At 49.2% G+C, this 23,068-nt stretch overlaps 2 protein-coding genes across 4 annotated transcripts; both read right to left on the reverse strand.

Moving 5' to 3' along the window:
- Nucleotides 1-2,235: 2,235 nt before the first annotated feature.
- Krt36 (keratin 36) lies at nt 2,236-12,725 on the reverse strand. 3 transcript variants are annotated; one of them, XM_087570770.1, is made up of 8 exons: nt 12,463-12,725; nt 5,373-6,011; nt 4,640-4,722; nt 4,265-4,421; nt 3,613-3,774; nt 3,399-3,524; nt 3,022-3,242; nt 2,236-2,664 (listed from the first exon to the last, which is right to left on the reverse strand). In XM_087570770.1, the coding sequence occupies exons 2-8, from the start codon at nt 5,814-5,816 to the stop codon at nt 2,451-2,453; spliced, it is 1,407 nt and encodes a 468-aa protein (XP_087426896.1). In that variant the 5' UTR covers nt 5,817-6,011; nt 12,463-12,725; the 3' UTR covers nt 2,236-2,450. The 3 variants fall into 3 exon arrangements, with proteins under 3 accessions (XP_087426896.1, XP_087426897.1, NP_001008759.1); XM_087570771.1 differs by lacking the exon at nt 12,463-12,725 and adding an exon at nt 11,965-12,001; NM_001008759.2 differs by lacking the exon at nt 12,463-12,725 and having other exon boundaries at nt 5,373-5,860.
- Nucleotides 12,726-17,745: 5,020 nt separating this feature from the next.
- Krt13 (keratin 13) lies at nt 17,746-21,958 on the reverse strand. Its single transcript, NM_001004021.2, has 8 exons — nt 21,421-21,958; nt 20,315-20,397; nt 19,997-20,153; nt 19,658-19,819; nt 19,424-19,549; nt 19,110-19,330; nt 18,353-18,375; nt 17,746-18,054 (listed from the first exon to the last, which is right to left on the reverse strand). The coding sequence occupies exons 1-8, from the start codon at nt 21,889-21,891 to the stop codon at nt 17,981-17,983; spliced, it is 1,317 nt and encodes a 438-aa protein (NP_001004021.1). The 5' UTR covers nt 21,892-21,958; the 3' UTR covers nt 17,746-17,980.
- Between the last annotated feature and the right edge of the window lie 1,110 nt (nt 21,959-23,068).

Here is a 23,068-nt window from a genome sequence, read left to right on the forward strand (position 1 = left end):
TCTACCAAATCCAAATCTTCCCTGGACCCTTCCCTGATCACTCCAACACTCCACAAGCTTTCCCCATGCTCACATCTCAAAGCCCTACCCAGCCCTAGCTCATCCGGGCAATGAGAGAAGAAGGTTTTCAACTGGAGGGTTGCTTCATAGGAGCCATGCCTGTTTGTCCACTGTTGATGCAGCTAATTCCACATCCGTGCTCCGCCCTGACTGAGCCCTGGTGTGCGTTAGCACAGGATATGCTAGATGATCATCATGCATTAGCTTCTAGCTTATTCATTGAAGCATGAGTAACTGTGATCGAGGACCAAACAGTGTATCCAGAAAGCAGAGAATAAACTGACCGCCTTGAATGTAAGTGTATCTTCTCATCCCTCCCCTGATGTCATGGAAAGAGCAGTGAGAGAGGAGTCCAGGAGGCTGGCACTTCCTAGGACTTCCAATTGCTATGCAGTGTAGTGTTGCAGTCTTTTCATTACTAACCTCAGTTAAGGGTGCGTGGGTGAGGTTGAGCGTAGGAGGGGTTCCCACACTAACCCAAGCGCTTTGAAAGATTAAGAATTGAAGCAATGCTATGTAAACAAAGCAAATGCTCACAATCACACAGGGCTGATTGAGTGTGGCCCAAAGAGTCTGCCTTTTTTATTCAGACAACTCTGGTAAGCACAGTCTGAGTGCTGAGGACCCAACCTCCCATCAGAGAGCTCCCAGTGGCTCCAACTCACAGAAAAACCATCGAGACTAAAGGAGTCTCTGGGCAAGCCCAGGCACATGCCATAGAGTGGCAGAGTGACCCCAGCCAAATGCTTCATTCTGCCTGTGAACATCTCCTAGGGCTTACCTAGGCCCTTCTTTTGAGCCTCTGGCTTCCTCGTGTTTGGCTTAGTCACCAAATAATGGTGGCTGGCGTTGACAGTGCGCTTGGCATCAAGAGGCCAGAGGCCAAGGTAGCTGGGTATTGCCAGTTCCTCACTGCTCTATGGTCTGGGGTAAGTCCCTGCTAGGTTTGTGTTCGGAACTGAAAGTGGGTGAGACCGTTGACTTCTCATAGGCACTGCTTCTGTGATCATCCTGGTGTCCAGAGCCTAACCCAATTAAAAGCCACACAGAGATCAGATCAGATCAGCCGGGAGAATCCAAGCACCCTGAGCTCCACTTCACATAGCACAATGGCAGTCTCATGCACGGCGCTGTCCCTGCCATTGTATGCATCCTGTAAATGGGATACAGAAATTCACTGCTGCCTATCACCACAAAGGCCGATGAGCAGAAATGAGAATGAAATTTATATTGTACTTTATTAGGAGAGATGGCGATCTGGAAAGGTAATGGGTTGCTATCACTTTAAAAAAATACTGCTTTTTGTTTCATCTTCAGCCAGAAACGTCATAGAACATGGGACTGGGTGAGGGAACAAAGGCTGTCAATCATTCTGGAGTTCAGGCTCACCTCTGCATTCCTGAGACTTGTGATGTCTGTGCCAATACCATTCCTGCAATCCTCCCTCATTCTGTGGCTGTCTGTGCTCAAGGACTTCCTGAAATTCTAAGTCTAATGAGCATCCATCATCATCAACCTTGTGCTCCACCCAGGGCATCTGAGCTGGGGTTTACTAGAGCAGACAAACCATTAACGATGCATACATGCTAAGCTCCTAACAACATCTGTGTACTGACTCCATTCTACAATACGGAGGGCAAATGTATCTTTAGAACACAGGACTTTAAAGTGCCCCTATCTGTCCCTCTAGGGTCCTCTACCATCCCCAAGTCCCCATGCTACGAACATGGACTTGCCTGACTCCTGTCTTCACCTTCCAGTTCACCCTAACTCCTCTCCATGGTGTAGTAGGCTCACCCTGGGTTACCAGAGATTGGTCCTCTCCAGTTAGCCCTGGGACTCGTCCCTATTGAACTGACCCATGTTGGGAAGCAGGGAGACAGGAGCTGGGCAAGGGAGAAGGTAGGAAGGAATGAGAGGTGAACACTGCTCCCATCGGGACTGCTGAAGATTGGAGTGGGAGTCTTTATATTTTTTCCCTGGCTACTTTAGGGTAGATACCCACAGGGAAGGCTGATCACGGAACAGTGAGATTGAGATGAAGGTCAGTGACTAGAATCTGAACTATCTCCAATACTAAAAAATTTTAATCACTCTGCAACTTTACTGTATCCCATGTCCAAACACTCCAGGACACTGGCCATTCGAGAATCCACAGAATCAATTAGGGTCAGATTTGCTATGCCAAGAGAACACTTTATTGGGAATATTTCCAGGGGAACCTGGCTTTGCATGGCGGGAAAAAGCACAGTTAAGACCAAAAACAATAGATGAATTTTAGTAGAAAAACCTGCTAAGCAAGGAGGGCCCTAGGGAAGTGTGAGATCATTTAGCTGCCAAGAGCCACAAGGCGTCCTCCTTCCTGTGGCCTCGGCCCCACTGGTGGATGTTCACACTGCACGGGGCACCACGTGCTCCCTGGAGGAGATCACTCTTCCATCCCTGATCTCCTCAGTGATGGTGCGGATCTGGGTGCTGACTTGAGAAGCTGGGGTGCAGGGCCCAGCTGGGGTGCAGGGTACAGCCGGGGTGCAGGATGTAGAAGGGACGAAAGGAACTCTTACAGGAGGCTTGCAATCGGTGGAACAAGGGTGGGCAGGAAGCCTGGGAAATGGAATCACACGATGTACTTGGCATTGGAGCCTTGGACTGGGGGGAGGGGGTGTCCGGCAGCAATGACAGTGAGTGGTATCAGAACATTTCAATGATTCTGAGACCTCAAGGACTGGAGGTTGGGTCTGCAGGAAGGAAGGCTAGGAGCCTCCACCAAAACAAGGCCGAAGATGGGCTTGTCCCTTGGCTTAGCTTGCCCTCTTAAACATTACCAGAGACCTGGACCAGAAGGCATCTTCAATGGCTTTAGCTCAGTTATTTTCATCTTTGTTAAAGCCACTCAGCTCTGAAAGTATGTCAAGCCCTTCTCCCAGCCCAGTTCTGGTGGGGGGTCCCAGGATCACTCACTTGCAGTCCTCGCCCTCCAGCAGGCGGCGGTAGGTAGCAATCTCTGACTCAAGCCGGGCCTTAACATCCAGTAACACCTGATATTCATGGTTCTGCCGTTCCAGGTCACAACGAATCTCAGCCAGCTGGGACTCCACGTTTGTGATCAGGCACTGCATCTGGCCCAGCTGGGAGCTATAGCGAGCCTCTGTCTCAGCCAAGGTAGATTCCAGAGAATTCCTCTAGAGTGGGGAAGAAAAGCTATTGAGGGGAAGAAATTCCACCCTAAATTCCCACTGTCCTGGTATCTGCACACAGTTGTGGTGTAGGCCCTGTGATAACATGATGTGGAGCACACAGGTAAGTCAGAGAGCCTTTAACGGGCAGAGACCACCCACCATGCTATGTTGAGCCTGCAGCTCGATCTCCAGGGCGTTGACTGTGCGTCTCAGCTCAATGATCTCCGTCTGGCAGCACTGCAGCTGCTCCGAGCTGGACACCACCTGCTGGTTCAACTCCTCAGTCTACAGAGAAAGAAAGAATGCAGAACAGGGGCAGACGTAGTATCTCTCCTTTATCCCATCCCAGAGCCTCCTGGATTGCCAGCCTCACCTGAGTGTTGAACCAAGCCTCCACATCTCTACGGTTATTTTCCACCAGGGTCTCATACTGGCATCGCATGTCATCCAGTATCTTGTTGAGATCCACGGGAGGAGCAGCATCCACTTCCACATTCAGTCTATCCCCAAGCTGGGAACGGAGTGCATTGACTTCCTGCAGAGGCAAAGTTAAGATAGCATGAGGCTGTGGAAAGGTTGCTGGCTTGGTAGATTCAATGACCTGGGTTCAAACTTTCATCCCTCTCTTGGGTACCATGAGATAGAAGAGCTGACCTCTTTGAACATGGCATCTCCCCACTCCCCAACTCCATTGGTCTGTCTATACTAACCCCTCCTGAGGATTTGGAGGATGACACAGCACCAAGCAAATAGAATTATTATCAGACATCGTCATCCAAATAGAGTTGTAGCATCATGGGTGAGGATGTACGGTGTGACTGTAGGCAAATGACTTCACATCTTTATGACCATCTTCCTCGGCTATAAAATGGAGCTTACGATGAGAGCTAACTTGTAGAATCATTGTGAAGGTGAGACAAGATGTAAAGTGTCTCACATGCTTCCTACCGTAGAATAAACTCAAAGGCCAGCAGGGATTCCTCAGCTGGCTGGGAACCTTGGGAATCATGTGACAGCAACCTCACCTCTTCGTGGTTCCTCTTGAGACACAGCAGCTCCTCCTTCAGGGACTCCACCTGAGCCTCCAGGTCAGCCTTACACAAGGTCAGCTCATCCAAGATCCGGCGCAGACCATTGATGTCAGCCTCCACCATCTGCCTCAGGGACAACTCCGTCTCATACCTACACACACAGAACCCTGTCAAGCCTGTGGCCAGGGAAGCCCTGTGCCATAGCTAACTTGAAGTCAGAAACACAGTGGCCCTTTTTCATGTCCCAGGAGGGATCCAGGGCCTCTGCCCGTGTCTTCCCATTTACAATTGTATCTGGCTTTCTTCCCACCTTTATCCCAAAGGTAGGTGTCAGATACAGAGCAGATATCTCCTGGTTGGGCCACTCACTTGGTCCTGAAGTCATCTGCAGCCAGCTTGGCGTTGTCAATTTGTAATATCAGCCTGGCATTCTCAGACTTGGTCAACAGGATCTGAAAAACAAGAGGTTTTTCTCTGAACTGGAGAAGACTCGGCAATGTGACAGGTGTAGGGTGGAGAACGGAGCTCACAGATGCCTCTGAAAACAGGCAGTCTCCAAATATCCAGGCATGGAGGGAGAGCAGGGCCCAGGAAGGACACCACACCACTGGCCCATCAGTCCTGGCTTCTGCAACCTCCAAGCTGGCCCAATAGGCTATATCGGAGTGAGGCTATATCGGAGTTGGTATCTCATTCTGGATCCCACATTCAAGTTGTATGATCTTGGACAAGTTGCTAAGTCTCTCAAAATTCAACCTCCTTATGTTACATGAGCGTAGTAATACCCTTATCTCCAGAATGAAGAATAAGTAAGCCAAGAACCAAGAAGGTGTCAGATCCAGTACAACACCAAGTGGGGACAAAGGGCATGATCCTTCCATCCCTAGGCTAAGACAATGAAACCATGAAGCAAATAGAAGAATGGCTGGTAACAGGGTACACAAACCAGCAGAGAATCCTGGGTCCCCAGAAAACCAAGTCCCAGAGAGTAGAGCTCTCCTTCCAGAAGAATTCTCCATGAGCTTCAGTCTCCTCTGGCTGAGTCTTAGAGTGGAGAGCCTCCTGGAGTTGTGTAGCCAGCTGGAAGGACCTGGCCTATTACCTTCTGCTGCAAATCCTCAGCGGTCTTGAAGTAGGACTGGTAGTCCGGGCAGATGTATGGGATCTGAGACTCATACCACTCTCGGATGCGGCACTCCAGCTGCGCGTTCTCCTGCTCCAGCTGCCGCACCTTCTCCAGGTAGTTGGCCAGTCGGTCATTCAAGACCTGCATGGTGGCCTTCTCGTTGCCATTGAAGGCGCCCTCGCAGAACCAGCCCCCGCTCCCAGCAAAGCCAGAAGAGGACAGGTAGGAGCCCGGCAAGCAGCTCCCAAGGCCAGAGAAGCCTGTCCTGAAGGAGGACACGGACCCCACAGTGCCAACCAAGCTGGGAGCCCTGCAGGAGCCCATGGAGTGGATGGAAGATATCCGAGAGAAGCTTCCTGTGGTGCCACAGAGGCCCTTAGCAGACCCAGCAGAGAAAGTCGGAGTGCAGATCTGGGCCATGATGCTAGCAAGGAGGCTTGTAGACTAGGTAGGATCGCAGGTTGTGGATTCTCCAGGCCTCTCTGGAGTGCTTATATACAATCTTCATAGGGTGTTGCCATGATCCAGGTCTTTAGCGCTTGGGAAAGCCCTTTCCGATCCCAGAAAGCCTATCTCATTACAATGTCATTTTTGCTATCCATCAGAATTTCTTTCCTTGTAAAAGAAAAAAAAATGTTGAATTGGGTTTGCTAAGTCAGGACTCTCAGCCATCATTTCCTAGCAGACTGAATTTTATTGCCACTTCAAAGAGTCTTTGCCCAAGATCTCATAAACTGGGAGTGGCCTTGCATGTGACATTTGGTTTCTGTCCTCCCTACCTGCCTTCCCCTGAGGAATCCGTCCTCTCCATCACCCACTCCCACAGCTGCTCATCTGTGTCTGGGTCACCGGAGCAATGAAAAGGGAGTGAAGGATTCACGATGGAATATTATTCCACCACAAAAAAAAACCAAAAATATGGATTTTGCAGGGAAATAAACAGAACTGGAAAGTATTGTGTTGAGTGGGGAAGCTGACAAATCCCACGTGTTCTCTACCAGATATGAATCCTTGCTTCTACCTGAGTGTTTGTGTCAGAGTATGTGTAAAGGCCAGACAAGGAACCCCTAAAAGAGACTTTAAAGGCAGGGGATGAAGAGGGTAATAGAACGTGTGGTGGGAATATAGAAAGGTCAACATGGGGTACAAAGGGTCTGTGAGAATGGGGACAGGGAGATGGGGGAAGAAAGGAAAGCAGAGTCGAGCAAAATGAATAAATATCTATTACATAAATACATTCCACAAAGAACCCGATACCTCATAAGCTCATTTTAGAAAGTAAAATAAGGGTCAGCAAGATGACCCAGTGGGCAGAAGCGCTTGCCTGACAACCTTGGTTTCATCCCTGGGTCCCAAGGGAGAAGAAAAGACCTCATTTATTCAGGATGTCCTCTGACCTCCTCACACACACAGTACACACACACAACACACATACAGCACAACACACACAACACACATACATAGCACAACACACACAACACACATACACATCACAACACACACAGAGCAAACACACAACACAACACACACAATACACACAACACACATACACAGCAAAACACAACTCAGATACACAACACAACACGCACAGTACAACACACACACAGCAAACACACAACACAACACACACAATACACACAACACACACAACACACATACACAGCAAAACACAACTCAGATACACAACACAACACTCACAGTACAACACACACACAGCAAACACACAACACAACACACACACAACACAACACACATATAATATATACACACAACACACACTGTGGCATGGGCATGTCTGCATTCACACACACCTATCATGAACACATGCATATAATAATAATTAACAATAATAATAACAATTTTCTGAATAAAATTTTAAGAGAGAGAAAGTGTGCTAGGCCAGTGGTATGCCTTGCTGAGTAAAGGTGCTTGCAGCCAAGCCTAAGGAGCTAAATTCAATCCCCAGGCCCACGTGATAGAAGGAAAGGCCCCATTACAACAACAAGTTTCCCTTTGGTCTTCACACATGCACCCGTGCACACACATACACACAAAATAAATAATATTTTAAGTTAAGAAAATTGGAAGAGACCCAATATGTGGTTGTGGACCCATGGTGTTCGGGGTTGTAACTCTTCCAGTTTGAATCATAACAATCATGGAACACAGTTGACCATGACCAGAAAACTTCAACCAACTGCGGTCCACTGCTTACACACTCACTCATGGTGATCCAGGGTGAGTGGCCATTTTTAAATCTGAAACCAGGGCTCTTAGACCCCAACTCAGGGTATCTAGAATTTAGGGGCAAGAGATGAACATTCAAGTCCTATTGTCCAGGCAGATGTATGGGATCTGCCCATATTGGCTCTGTCAATCATTTTCCCTATGACGCTGGGCATGTTACGTCTCTGGGATCCTTGGTGGTCTGGTGGTAACACTGTAGACCACTGTGCTATTTCACCTATGTCACACGGATACAAGGAGGATCCAAAGACAGCTACAGATGTGCTTTGAAAGCCCCTACATGCTTTGGAAGTTAGTCAAAAAGACAGTCTTTGGTGGTGATTTGAGGTAAGGACAGCAAAGCCTCATGGGTATAAACACTCTGCTGGAGCTCCTGAGGTCTCTGTGCTCCCTAGGCACATTTATGGTGTCACTGGGGGGAGGAGGTACCCCATAACCATTCCTTCAGACACTTCGGGATCTGGTCTTCATGGAATCCATCTATCTGGAGCCCTGGGCAGGGCCGGAGAACAACTTCCTTTGTGGTCTTTGTCTTCCCTGAATCTAAACCATTTTGACCTCCCTGGTCACTAAGCACATCCCAGGTATGACCAGTGGCTGAGAAGGAATAAAAAGAACAAAACCAAATACTACCAGACTCCTAAACAAATCAGGAGAGGAGACTCTGGAAATTGTGGACCAAAGACAAAGATGGTTCCTCCACTTCAAAGCCTGGACTTTCCCAAGAATAGGAGATGGCCCTGCTTGCTCTTCTCCTCCAGAGTCATTTTGCAAAGCCAGCATTTATGGGAGCATTTATGGTGCTTCTGAAGCTGTGGTTCTCAACCTCTTAAAACACTTTATACGCTTCTCTCTGAGATTACTCAAGGAGGGTGATTGGCTGTGGGGAACACGCCCAGTAGGGTAGACACCTCCACAGATGCCTGAGAGCAGCTCCATGCAGCTCTTCTTCATAGCGAGAGCCGAGGCTAATCAGCCTCTGCCCCCACAGCTCCGGGTACCCCAACAACAACTTTCACATGGCTACCTATCTCCCAGCTCTCCCTCGAGGCTAAGACTACCCTATCCTGGGGCTTCTTGATTCAGCAGTATAGACACTGTGGGTTCTTCAGGGGTACTACTCTGTATACTGTAAAGTTTCTGTGACTTTTCTCATCCCCACTACCCAATGCCACTCTCTTCTCTGGCTCCCTATCTCCCCTCCTTCCATGCCAAGGGCCCTGGGTTTCTGGGTAGGAGGGAACTCGCCTTAATTCCCCGATCCCTTTACAAAGGGGTGGGAGGCTACAGTGGCACAGGAAGCTTTCCCAGGCTGGCTGGGCCTGCTCATGCATTCATTTATTCACTCAGTGAGTATTCTTTGGGACCTACATTGCACCAAGCTTGTTCTGGGTGTTGGAGAGATGTTGAAAAAGATCACACAGAGAGCATTACTTCTTGGTCTACTTGGTCTACTTACAATGACTAAATTGCCAATGGGCATTAGCTATGTCTCCTGGGAAGAGGAGGGTGGTGATACCATACCCATTTGACAACTGTTTGACAACAAATGTTGTCCCCCATTTTGTCTTCTGGGGAAACTATGGCAGAGTCTGCTGTCTGTTTACCCGCCCAGGCAAACCCTTAATATACATAAACCCAATTTGTCTTGTTAACCACATAGTTTATCATGCAAAGTAGGTAAGATAGCAGCCCTTGGCAAACTCTCTACATGGTTTTTCTAATATCAATCCAATATATTCTGTCCTAAGGAATAGGAGACTTGGACTCTGGGTCTAACTCTGGCCCAGTTCCCTGAATGAGCCCTGTGTACTGTGTACCTCAGCTCACCCATCTGAACAGGGAATGGGCCTGGACAATGACCTGACCTCCACCCACCTCAGATATCCTGTAGTTAGCTGTCTGCAAGCATTCCATGGGGACTGAGAGTTGGTAGGATATGGCTATGGTTTATTCTCTATGTTCTAATGCCCCTGTCCCTGTCACTCACCCTCAGAATAAAGAGGAGTTACAGAGGTTCAAATGCATGACACCATGGAGGTTAATTTTCTTTCAAAACATCTGCAAATTTCGGGGTTTCCCTTTGCCTCCAGCACACTTACCACAAAAAAATGACAGAGGATCCCTACCTACCTACCTACCTACCTACCTACCTACCTTCCACTCTGTGAGCAGTGGAAGTGTTGGCCCACCTCTCCAGGCTGTCCCTGAGAAGGGCTCCTTCAGAGGTCAATGTCACTGAACACCAAGCAGACATCCCAGCATGTCAAGGCTAAAATGACACCTATGGTCAAAATAGCTGGAGACCTCACCGTACAGAAAAAGTTTAGAGAACACAGGGGAGCTCACTGCCTCTGAGCCTCAGTCTTACCAACAGGTGAATGGATCTCCTGCCAGTCACAGAATAGTGAAAGCTATCCCAAAGAAGGCTTGATAAGTTAAAAACTACGTCATTGGTTTCAAAAATCAAAGAACCGAAGTCAAATGGTTCCTTTCCAAGGAACCGGGCCACTTAAGGAAGTGCTGTCTTTTGCAACTCAACCAAATTGTTCAAGAAGAAACAACAGCCAAGCAGGCAGTATCTTCCTGCTTCCAGAGTATACCAATCCCTTTGACCAGGATTCTCTATTCAGTCTCTGACCCTTATCCTAGAGCTATGTTTCTCACCCTTCCTAATGCTGTGATCCTTTAGTACAGGTTCTCATACCGCAGTGACCACCCCCCCAACCATAAAATTATTTCCATTGCTATTCCATAATGGTAATTTTGCTACTTTTATGGATCGCAATGTAAGGTTCTGCATTTTCTGATGGTTTTAGGCAACCCCTGAGAAAGAGTCATTCAATCCCCAAAGGGATCGTGACTCACGGGCTGATAACCTCTACCCTAGAAGTTCCAGGCACCAACTGCAGTCTCAGAGAATGCTCTCTGACTACCATGACTCTGTTTTCAGGAACAGGAAGAAGAGGAAAATTGCTGCTGAGGGAACAGAAAAGATCCTTTTTCTCAAGCCCATCTTGGAGCACCATCAACCTCAAGGTCAATAGCCAGGTAAATGTCTTTGTTGAGAAGAAGTCTCTACCTTCAACTACAAGCTGAAGTTCTGCCTAGATAAAGCCTGATTGTCCTACTGGACTCTGAGCAGTCACTCCCATTCCGAGAGAATACGAGGACGGAGTGCTGAGATGTATCCAAGGAGTAAATGAACTCTCTCAGCAAGTATCTCCTACCGTCCACCCCAACCCCTGCTTCTCCAGGCTGTGGTCAAATATGTGGACCACCACACCACCATAGAACCCCAAAGGTAGCAGAGAAATCAGGTCAAATAATAGCCAGTGGGACAGCCACCTGCCCACGAACATCAATGAGAACAAGGTCACTCAAGATAGCCAATGGCTGTCCCTCTTTGAGCCGCCTGCTGGCTCAGGCTTGATTTTCCAAGTTTCCTCATCTCGCCTGTTTTCATCCTGAGGTCCACACACAGGTCCTAGAGAATTCCCTACCATAAAAGACACCTGAAAATCGGTTCTTTCTCCTAACTTCTTCAGACCCCATCTGGGACCCCACCCACAGCCAATCCTCATGCCCCATCCCCATACAACTGTTCTTTCCTTATAACAAGAAATCTGTTCAAACATGAAACCCCTGAGATATTTGGCCCCTCCCCATGAGAAGCCTGGTTACGATATACTCTGCTTTAAACAACCATTTCCACAGTTCCTGCCAGATGTGCTTCTGGCTGATGTCAGATGCTAGTACTAATATTCAGGAGCTGGTATCCAATGGTGGAGAAAGCATGGTGGGAAGTAAAAATACTTAAAACAGAGACATTTCTAACCATTCAGTTAATTTTTCAAAAGGATCCAGGAAGCGTCTCACTGGGTTTTGATGGTGAAAGACTCAGAGTCATTCATAGATCTAGGAAGGACCCGGGTTACCAGATTCAGTGAGCAAAATCATACTCAATATTTGGAATATGGTTATACTAAAATGTTATTGTCTATCTGCAAAGCCAATCCAGCTGGACAGCCAGGGCTCTGCGTGGAAGTCTTCTGTAGGAATGTATCACTATAAGGACCTTGACCAAGCAAGACGTTACTGTTCCTTCCCTTCCTGACACCATGACAGGGACAGGTCAATCAGACTTCCCCTTGGAAAACCAGGACATTTGATTCCTTTATGTCCTGTCTCGGTAGCTGCTGTGTATACCTTCCCACCCTCCATAAGCAATACTCAGAGGTCTGGGGGGTAAGTTGTCTTGCCCCTAAACTTGACCACATCAGTGACATTCTACCCTGATCCTTCCACTAAGTGACTCAACCTGGGCAAGATTCTCAAGTCTCCTCTGCTCCGTTTCTAATCTCTAAGGAGCTCAAACTTCTGTGTATCTCCATGACCACTACACTGCATTGGAACTCAGAATACTCTGAACACAAACCAGCTGACCAATGAGTTCACTCACCCACTCCCTGGTTAACCTTCAGTGGAGGTCATCAGGAGAGCCGATGAAGAACGACAGTAGCCTTGAACAGGGGTTCCTCTCAAGACTCTAGGGGTTCAAATCTCCAAGACCCTGATAGGGTCTTTTAATTCCCATTGGATCTACCTTACCCTGACTAGGTCTTGAAATTCCCTCTTTATCAAGCCCAGAATGCTCTAGAATATCATCTCACTCAAAATCCAAAAACAAAATAAAAATCCTCTCCCCCAAGAGTGATTTTGGTTGTTGCCCCAGGCTTTGAAAGCCTGCCCAGAATGAGCAGTGTGTGTTGCCATAGTGAGTGTCCAGGGAGCCACTGGGCCCAGCGGTAAGCCATACCTCTCCAGTCCTCTTGGGGCCATGCTCTGCCTTCAAGTTTCAGGGCCCAAGGGCCAGCTCTTCCTGCACAAGCACGCTGGCCATCAGCTCCCATCTGGAGAATGTGAGCTTCTGCTCTGAGGTACCAAGTCCTTACCCCACTCACTCAGCTTTTATGGTCTGAGAATTCCACAGCATTGCTTTTTTCTCCCCAGTATGTTTGAGAACCTGTGGTTTGTGGGAGATGCCCTGTCAGGCACACTGGGACAAGGACTTCAGTGTCCAAGTCCACTCCTTTCAAGTATCACTTAACTGAACCACAAAGTGAATCCCCCCCCCAACAAAACACCCCATTGGATTGGCTCATCAGTCAGCATTTACAGATGCTGTGTTGTCCACATACCAACGCCCCTCCTGCTAACAACAGCATGTCTGTGGCCAGGCCCGGGGCTCCAGGCTGTCATTAACTATCCTGCATTCTGCAGACTTACTTTCAAGCTTCTCTGAGATGCTCAGATGAAAGCGGCCACATGGCTATTACAGCCGATCATGAAAGTTGGCCAGAGAATTCGTGCCAGACACCTGCCAGCTTTCCCGAAGGCCTATCCCCCAACAGGTGCCTGAATGAGTCTCAGCAGCCAACCAGCCCCTCCCAAACTCCACGAGGGGACACAGTGCACCCAGCTCTCCCAGAGTCCCCAAAGAGCTGCTCGCAAGAACATAGCTCATGTATCCTGCTCCCCAAACACCAACAGCCTCAAGAGTACCATCCAAAAGGACATAGGCCCCCCGATATATGAGAACCCAAAAATGAAAAGGGGAAATGGGTTCCAATAGAGACATGGGGGACTCTGGGATAAGATATCATCAGGGCCTATTGTCTACAACCTTGCAATGGCATTCCTTTTCAGCCTTACTGCAGGCTTCCCTAGGGTGGAACAGTGGGATTTCCCCTTCCAGGAAGTCTAGGGAAGTCTCATACCTCCATTTGGGTGGTCACAGTTGCCACCCAAAATGGATGAGCCAAGAACCAGAGGAGTCTCGTCATGGAACTCCGCCCTCGGCCTCCCCTTGTTCCTCAAACGCCTTGCTGCCACACCCAATGCAGAGAGACAGAACCTCCCGTTGGGACCGGATCTAAGGCCCTGCCCTTCTACTACCTTGGATCCCAACAGGTGGCCAGGGACCCTGGTCTGCTTTCTGGCATGAGTCTGCCCTCTGCAGGGCAGATAGCCCCATAGGATAGGCAGACATGTCCTGGTCCATTAACTAAGGGTGGAGCCTTGAGGATAGGGCAGTTCCTTTTGCTCAAGGTGAGAAGCCAAAAGCTTCTGAAGAATCGTAGCATTGAACCACCATGGTAGCTTACCTGCCATGGGTCAGTCTTTCTGCCAATCCGCCAATGCCCACCTGGGAAACTGACCTAGTGCTGACACTCCTGGATATCACAGGAATGTACCCTGGTTGACTCTTTTGTTCCATGAGCACTGGGGTCTGGAGTCTTGTTCCTCCCCCACACTTCTAGAAGTGAACACATGACCCTTAACAAAGTACTAACCAGCTTCTCAGGACATATTTTGGAACTGTGGCTCCCTTCCTGTGCACTAGTCTGCTCCCTTAGAGGGTCTGACTTGGTCTTCCTGCATGTAAAGCATACTGGACGGTGACAGCTCTTGGGATGACGTAATGTAAAGCTGAGGGACTGGGAAGAACATGCACTGTGCAGTGTGCTGGCCTTTTCCGGCTAGGGTCTCCTGCCTGACATACACTCATTCACAGATGTGAGTCAGATGCCACTGGGTCATGGCTGTTTGCTCACTACTGCAGCTCTGGGAAGCAGCCACTGAGCCTGAGGTAGCCTGAGCACCTAGGACAAGCCCATAGGGAGGGGCAGTGTTGACCCAGCCATTCTCTCCTCCCTTAAGTGTCACCCCACTAGGTGACTAAACTGACAGATGGAGTCCAAGGCAGAAAGACAGGATCTCCACCCCACCCCTCCTACTTCCTAGATCAGAGACCTGGGTCGGCCTTCTTCCCAGATCAGAAAGGCTGTTGGGTAGCCTGATAGAAACACTGCCTCTGACACGTCCCAGCCAACTTCCCTGAAGTACCTGATGGGGCCACAGAGATTGGGATTCTCACAGTCCTTCCTGGAATCTAGGTGAAAGGCTCCCAGGCCAGACAGAGTTCCCTCCAGACTTAGAGATGTAACTCCTGTCATTGCTCCACCTGAATGACTCCCCTCATATACTATGGAGCATGTCAATACCAAGACAGGAAGGAAGCCTTGACCTCAACGATCAGAATGAGCCAATGGAGCTCAGCTTTGAAAACTCCTATCCTTGACTGGGGTAAGGGCCCCATTCCTTCCTGCCCTTGGTATCACACGTTTGCTACAGCTTCCATTTCCCATAATCCCTTCCCCTACATCTAGTTCATCTTTTGGGTCCTATAAATACACTAGATATGAGGATGTGGGTGACCTTGAAACTGTTTCTATCTCAAAGGAAGTCACAGAACCAGAAAGGTCATGACCAGAAGCATTATTTGGTAAGGTCTTACTAACCATGTGTCAGATCATTCTGAGTCCTCAGCTTTAATAACTCACAGGGGAGGTAGCAATTAGCAGGAGAGGAAGTGCTCTTACCTAGTTCCTGTTTGTCTGAGAACGCCTTTAAAGATGAAGATTCTCCAGAATTGATCCAGTGTTAAGAATGCAATGGCGCTAGACAGGTAGCTACAGCCTCAACCAAAAATCAAAAATGCTTGGGGGGCAAAGGGGATGGCCTGGTTTTCTGTAATGCTTTAGCTCCTAGCAGAGTTCTGGACAGTGAACTTGACCTGAGCCCCCACCTCCTTCTACAGTAGAGAATAGAATGGGCTCTGGATAAGTGGAGAACGGACGCTGTCTCTGCTTCAGCGAGCCCAGGCATGCCCAAGTGAATCCCGTGTGCCTAAGCCACATGCATGTGGCCTGCAAGTGAGAAGAATATAAGGTACACCAGGGTAGCGTGGGGACTCAGAGGAGAGTCAAGAAGGGGAGAAAAAGGCCAGAGAAAGGGGTCAGGTGGCAAAGGTGCCAGAGACCCTCCAACCCTCTGGCCAAAAATTCTGTGACCAAATCCAAATGTCACCTCAGAGGCAGGTCCTCCATTCATTCATTCCTCTCTTCTTTCAATAAGCACTTAAGTAAACCCTCCCCAAGATGAAAAGACACAGCCCTGATGAAGAAATTTTTAATCCCAATCCAGGATTTCCCTGCCTTTGACATATATAAAGACATATATAATCTTCAGATTTAAAATATGACACAAAATGACATATTTACAAATAACACAAGAGTTGGGCAGATATCTACCCTCTGTGTGATATCTACCTCCTGTGTTATTAGAATCTACTCTCCTATCAATAGCCTCCAGTTAGTGCTTACTATGTTTTATCTGTGTTCCTCTCAACTTGAATTAACCAGACCTCAGGGCCACATTTTTATGACTCACCTAACCCATGGCTGCTTCTTTCTCGTCCTCTGTCTTTCTCTCCCTCCAATCCCCCAAGTCTGGGAACCCTAAATCCCACTTATGTCTCCTTTGCCCAGCTATTGGCTGTTGGCATCTTTATCAATCAGAAATAACTTGGGGGCAAGGTCACATAGTGTCTACATGTGGGACTCTCTCCTCTCTGGGACAACCAGGTCTGGAGGAAATGCTGTTAGCATTGAAATATAAGCAGCATCAGGCCAACTCACTACACAGCCCGTAGGACCACACTGTCAACATGAGTGTAGAGGGGTACACTCCGAGGAGCACCCAGGGGCATGCCACACCATCCACCTGTCAAGGAGAAGGGTTATCCATCTCAATGTGCATTTTAAGAAGAGCTTGTAGAACACAGATGTGCTCTGGAGAGAACAGGAGGGAGTGTGACTGAGGTCGGCCTGTAGAATAGGGCTCTGCAGATGTGCAAACATATACCAGCTTCACAAGAGCATGTTGAGATCCCAGGACCTTGGAGTTCACCGTGGAGGCTCTTATAGGAGCTGGGACTGGAAAGAGGCAGGAAGAGGTCAGATCCTGGCCTTCCCTTGGTGGCCATAGAGATCTCCGAGGCATCTCTAAGGTATAGAAGGACTTTAATTTTTTTCAATCCATTACTCCAGCTTGAATGAAGGGCAAGGCCAAACTGGAGGTGGAGAGGTCAGTGAAGCTGTTATAGTAGCACGTCATGATAGTTAGAATCAGGGAAGACATTGGAACATAAACACAGTCCCTGGAAGGACTTATGGAAGAAGAGAAAAGAGAGAGAGAGAGAGAGAGAGAGAGAGAGAGAGAGAGAGAGAGAGAGAGAGAGAGAGAAAGCCAGAGAGAAAGAGATAAAGATAGACAGGAATAAAGATAGGCAGAGACCAAGAGACAGAGACAGAGATAGACAGACAGAGACAGAGAGAGCTACTTTGGATCTCCAGGTCCCTGAGAAATCTGAGAGGGTGGCCCCTGTAGATCTTTAGTCTAGAAAAGACTGCACAGTGGGGCAGGTAAGTCTGGAGCTGGAGAGGCAGAGGTAGGGATGAATAATTTAAGCTCACACACGTCCAGGATGGTCCAAGGGGAGCGTGAAGAACAGAGAGAAAACCATTTGTGCAGTCACCTTGTGCAGGATGAGCACAGCCAGAGGAGGCTATGACTTTGGGCCAGGGCTCCAGAGAGGCAGGAGAGAACTAGGGGACAAAGACAGGACAGCCAGAGGGCAGCACAGGCTGAGGTGCTGAGTGAGTCATGGGTTGGTCCACTGAGAAGTTTAGAGTTGTCAGACTTTGGCATGTGCCAAGGAAAACAGAAAGGAAGGCTATCCTAGGCCAAAATGGAGTCATCAGCTTGGAAGGCAGCAGGTTAGGGCAGGGACACCTGTCCTGGGCCACTATTTCCCCAAGGCCCCATTTTGAATGGCCTAGAAAGCCTCCTCCACATTCCCTCATCCAATGTCTACAGATGACCCCAGCCTCCATTACTGGCCATCCTACGGGGAGGGATACTGAACTAATTCCCTGGCCCCTGCTTCCTATCTGTTGAGTCCCATTCACTCATGTCTGATGCTTACGAATACCTGGGTACCATTGTGCCTTCCATGTCTTCGGTCATTGCACCAGTGGGCTCAGTGGCCCATGGGCCTCATAGCCGTCTCACATGGGAAGACCCTGGTCCCATCAGTGTCTGAGTTCTGCTCAGCCCAACTGTGCCAACCTCACCCATAACCCGAATCAGGCCTCAGCAGAGGCCACCCTCAGAAACCAGGCCAGAAACAAAGACATTTGCAGAAAATCAAGAAACTTTATTGAATCATCTATTCTTTGTAGTAGAGACATTGAGAAACCAAAGAATAGAAAGAACAGGGTAGGGAGGAAGAGGATTCCAATCAAGAGAGATGGGGGAGGGTCCACCCTCAGGGGGGACAAGAGGACTGGGCTTCACATCCTTCAGTCCTCTCATCCTACAGGTGCCATCAGCTCTCCTCCTGAAGGCCAGGGAAGGGACGCCAGGCTGAGTTAATACTTTCGGAAATCCGGGCGACCAGAAGTGGAGGGGGAGGTGGATGTGTTGGAGGTGGTAGTGCTATTTCCTGAGACAGAGAGAAGACAAGGCACTCAGGCTGGAGAACCCCCCACCTCAGGCTGAACCAAGACCCCCTAGAAGGCTCACAAGCTCCTAGGTTGTCAAGAAGTATGTGGATGGGGACTCTATTATTGTTCCCAACAGTGGCTTTCTCCAACTCTACGGGGCAGAGATATCTATTTTGAAAGCAAAATCAATAAGCTGACAATCCAGAAACTGTTCCCAATTCCCTCTACCCTTGTACTCGGGAGCCCATCTTCCCCCAAGCTCAGTTCAAACCACCTCCCACCCAGCTGCCTCCTTACCTCCAGTGTTGAAGCCAGTCATCCTGGAAGAGAGGAGAGATGCAGCCATGAGTAGAGGGCAACTGAGGACAGGACCCGTGTTTCCTGTTCCTCTGATAGAGTGACTCTGCCACCTCCCAGAGCCTTCACTTGGAATCTTTCCCAACATGGTCTCCAGCCCAGAACCTTCTTTTCCTCTGAGGTATCTACCAGGCTTGTCTGCCTGTCTACCTGTCTTGCCAATCTGTCTGTCTGATAACCCTCAAAAGGAGATACTATGGGTCCTAAGATTTGGGGTGTCGGGTTCACTCAGTTCCCTGCCATCCGCTTTCCCCTAAGCCCACCGGATGCCTTGGTCTCTGTAAGTTGTATGAAAGCAATTAAATCATCATCTTCTCTCCTCCGTGCAGGAGACATAGCCAAGCAGGCACTCTCATACAAATATCCCAAACCTCTATCTTAACAGCCTCATTTGGCTGAAGTCACATCCCCACAGCTTTCCTGGATTAAATGTTCCTTCCACGTCCCTTTTCCTGTCTATCCACAAACAGAGGCCTGAACCAGGAAACACAAAGGTACTAATCCTGTTAGCCTGCTGCTGAGCAGTTCCTCTGTCTAACCAGGGAGATGAGGAGGGGGCTCTGCCCCCAACTCTTTTGCTATACTATTTAAGCCGAGACAGAAGCTGTCCCCTCTCTGACAAGTCGGGGGGGAGGGTGATCTCTAAGACCCTGCCTGCTCTGCCACTTTCCCAAGGCAGCAAGTGCCAGGAACCTACTTAGCATCCTGGCCCTCTAGCAGGCTGCGGTAGGTGGCGATCTCCTGCTCCAGCCGTGTTTTGATGTCCAGCAGCATCTTGTATTCCTGGTTCTGGCACTCCATCTCGCTGCGGAGCTCGCTCAGCTGGGCCTCGATGCTGCTGATGAGAGCCTGGATCTGTTGCAGCTGCAGGGCGTAGCGGCACTCCGTCTCTGCCAAGGTACTTTCCAGGCCGGCTTTCTGATGGGGCAACGGGAAAGAAGTTATGGGGGGAAGCCAGTCCAGAGGGAGACTTGGTAGTGAGGGTCACAGGGCGAGGGCAGCACAGGGTACCATGCTCAGCTGGGATTGCAGCTCAATCTCCAGACCCTGGAGTGTGCGCCGGAGCTCTGTGATCTCTGTCTTGCTGGTCTGAATCATGGCAGCATTGGAGGATACTTCCTTGTTCAGTTCTGCACTCTGAAAGTCAAGTAGAAAGAAGGGGGTAGTAAGTCTTTGCAAGAAGCCCAACTAAAGGCCATGCCCCCCTAGCACCACCTGGCTATGCGGGCTAGGAATACCAGATACCTTGGCCTGGAACCATGCCTCGGCATCCCTCCGATTCTTCTCTGCCAGGGCTTCATACTGTTCCCTCATCTCAGCCAGCACACGGGTCAGATCAATGCCAGGGGTGGCGTCCATCTCCACATTGACTTGGCCTACTGCCTGGTTGCTGAATTCCTTCATCTCCTGTGGAGTAGGGAAGAAAGATGTCAGAGACTCTCCCTTCTTATCTCTGAGTGCTAGCAGAATGTTCCGGAAGACTCTTCAGAATCCCTCAGTCAGTAGCAACATCAGCCTGCAACAGAGGGCTCTCCTTGCTCATCAGAGGCCACTTGGCCCATGGCAGGCACGTCATCCCCTTACCTCTTCGTGGTTCTTCTTCAGGTAAGCCAGTTCTTCATTCAAGCTCTCAATCTGCATCTCCAGGTCAGTCTTAGCCAGGGTCAGCTCGTCCAGCACCCTGCGCAGACCGTTGATGTCCGCCTCCACGCTCTGGCGCAAGGCCAGCTCGTTTTCATACCTGGAATGTTTTTTAAAAAATTAAAGCAAAACATAAATGACACCAGACACATCCCACCTCCAAGGCCTTTGCTCCAGGGTGCTCCAGTATCCCCCATCAAATGGCCATTCCTTTAAACATTAGAGTCTTTTGGGAGAGACTCGTGAGAAAAATGAACTCACTTGAGCCTGAAGTCATCTGCAGCCAGCCTGGCATTGTCGATCTCCAGGACGATCCGGTTGTTGTCGGTGGTGGCTTCCAGAATCTACAAAACATGGAAGGGACGCTCTAAAGCTGTGCCTGGAAAGTAAAATTCAGCTTCTTACCTTTGCCTAAGTAGGGACGAAGCACTCTGTGAAGCAGGAGGCAAGGCCAGCTCTCTCCTCTGTCTCTTGAATATTCCCCATCAAACCAGAGTGGGAGAGACCAATGATGGACATTCCAAAGGACCCACCCACTCAGAACATCTTCCGGGAGTCACATCTCAGAGCTGCCACCCCCTCTAAGCCACTGTCTTGACATCCTTCCCCTTCAGGTCAGAAGAGGTTCGGTGTGACTCCATATGTATTCTGGCCATGTCCCCGGAGCTGGCCTCCCAGATGAGCAAAGAGAAGCCCATCTGCTGGGGACAGCATACCAGGACAGGGACTGCCCACAGCGCCCATCCATTTGAAGTTCTTGATCTCAGACATCCACTTGAATGCCTGAACATTTACAGTGTGAGCATTTAAAGCTTGCCCTGCATAACTGGAGCCTGACCCAGGTTAGTGGATTTCTGCTCTAACAAGTCGGTGTCCCAGTGTGACTGACAGGCCACGCTGAGGGCTTCTAGGCTCTGTACCAGCCTGAGCCTCTGTCTCTTTACACCCTCTGAGTCATCGCCCACTGAGAATAAGTCTACATGAGGTTTCTCCAAACTAAACAGTGAACAGAGATGTCTTTTCTCTGTCGGTTTTAGCCGTTCACAGTGACTTTTTTTAAAATGTCATGTTTCCGAGTAAGTCAGTAGTAGGTTATAGCAACTGAGTCACAAGTAACAGTTCCAGGAGCCATTAAAAAAAAAATGACAGGAGTCATGACACCAATAAACGTGAAATACGGGAGAGAATGCGTTTGGGTCACAGCATAAGAAAATTTCAGTAGCAGAGACTCTCGGTAGTATAGTTAGAATATTCCTCTTGCAAGAAGAGTGTCAATTCCATCCACACCTGGTCCTCTGTGACACTGCATGGCCTGGCCTTTGAGGCTCTGCCTTGTCCTGAGGAAACCTTGGCATCAGAGGCCTCACCTTGATCCGGAGCTCCTCTATGGTCTTATAGTAAGCACTGTAGTCCCGCTCTGGACTGGTTGGGCTCTGCTTCAGATGCCAGTCACGAATCTTCACCTCCAAGTCGGCATTGGCTGCCTCCAAGGCGCGCACCTTTTCCAGGTAGCTGGCCAGGCGGTCATTGAGGTTCTGCATGGTAATCTTCTCATTGCCAGAGAGGAGGCCACCGTCGACACTTCCAAAGTCACCAAAGCCACCGCCAAAACCCCCGCCACAGCTACCTCCAAAGCCACCTCCAAAGCCACCTCCATAACCACCACCAGCCCCTCCACCAAAGCCACAGCTCATGCCACCTCCGTAGCCTCCAGATGATCCTCCAGTGACAAACCGAGAAGAACAGGTAGAGATATTCCGGCCTCCTCCAAGCTGGCAAGAACCAGCCCCAAAACCACCTCCATAGCTCATGGAGGAACTCTGAAAGCGACAGCTCATGGTGGGAGCAAGAGGGTGAGAGAGAGCAGACAGGAGCTGAACTTGACCAAGGCCAAGAGAGGACTATGACACTTCCCTGCTGTGCATGCCTTTTATGCGTCCTCCGTGGGGGTGGGACATCCTCACTCCTCCCTTCCCCACCCTCTGACCTGGTGCCAGCTGCTCCCCGTTTCCCACAAACCCAGTTACCTCCACTCTCTAGGGTGGGTTATGTCTTTAGGGGTGGCTTTTTTCTTTCTAATCCTTAACAAAAGGGATGATTCAGAAGGAGCAGTGTTCTGCTTCAGACTTCTTTTGACAACCAAATTCCACTTCACCTTTCCAGGTAAGAAGTTCCATCCCAGCCCTGCCCAGTATTAGGACAGGGACTGAACAGCAAGGGTCTGCCAGAGAGCCTCCTGGGGAGGGAGACCAGGCTGCAAAGTGGTCCTGTGCTGGGTGAAATCCCCATAGCCCTCACTACCCTTCTTTTCTGCCTCTAAAACAGCTGGCTGGAATGTTCTGGAATGTTCTGGAAGCCCTTTAGCTCCTCATCTATGCCAATGCTCCCAACAAGTCTGATGGCAAACTTCGTTGATCATAAAGAACCAACCACATTGGACACCTTTAGCCTGAGAAAGAAATGGATCTAGGGTCTGGAGAGTTGGCTACAAGGTTAAAATTATTTGCTGTTCTGGGCAAGAACCTGAGTTCTCTTCCCGACACCCATATGAGAGCTCACAACCATCTGTAACTCCTGTTCCAGGGGATCTCATTCCCTCTTCTGGACTTTGTAGGCACCAGAAACACTCATGATGCACAAAACACATGCAGTCAAATAATCAGGACCAGTAGTTAAAGATAGATATTAAAATAAAGAAGAAGAAAACTGGTTCTAAAGAGCAACACTAGTAAGAGACGCTATGGGACCCTGGAAAGCACGCCTAGCTGAGGAAACCAAGACACAGCAGGAAACAGTAACCCCACTAAGATCCTTAGAGCCTAAGTATTTTACACACAATTTCTAGATGTATGTATTTATTGTGTGCACAAGGGGAACGCCACAGTACACTGTGGAGATCAGAGGACAAGTGTCAGGAGTGAGTTCTCTCCTACTGTGTGCGTCCCCGGAATGAAACTCAGGTCTGCTGAGCACCTCACCAGCTCTGCATTCAGGTTCAAGGATCTCAGCAGCAGT

The sequence above is a fragment of the Rattus norvegicus genome, chromosome 10 (assembly GCF_021556685.1).
Source record: "Rattus norvegicus strain SHRSP/BbbUtx chromosome 10, alternate assembly SHRSP_T2T, whole genome shotgun sequence".
Taxonomy (NCBI): Eukaryota; Metazoa; Chordata; class Mammalia; order Rodentia; family Muridae; genus Rattus; species Rattus norvegicus.

Excerpts from the sequence above, each read along its gene's own strand:
- Krt36 (XM_087570770.1), bottom strand. The coding sequence starts at position 5,816 with ATGGCCCAGATCTGCACTCCGACTTTCTCTGCTGGGTCTGCTAAGGGC. Across the intron at positions 4,723-5,372 it reads CTGAGGATTTGCAGCAGAAG|ATCCTGTTGACCAAGTCTGA; the intron begins GTAATAGGCCAG and ends CTTGTTTTTCAG. Across the intron at positions 4,422-4,639 it reads GCAGATGACTTCAGGACCAA|GTATGAGACGGAGTTGTCCC; the intron begins GTGAGTGGCCCA and ends CTGTGTGTGTAG.
- Krt13 (NM_001004021.2), bottom strand. The coding sequence starts at position 21,891 with ATGAGCTGTCGCTTTCAGAGTTCCTCCATGAGCTATGGAGGTGGTTTT. Across the intron at positions 19,331-19,423 it reads TGCAATCCCAGCTGAGCATG|AAAGCCGGCCTGGAAAGTAC; the intron begins GTACCCTGTGCT and ends TTGCCCCATCAG. Across the intron at positions 18,376-19,109 it reads CTAGAGGGCCAGGATGCTAA|GATGACTGGCTTCAACACTG; the intron begins GTAGGTTCCTGG and ends CCTCTCTTCCAG.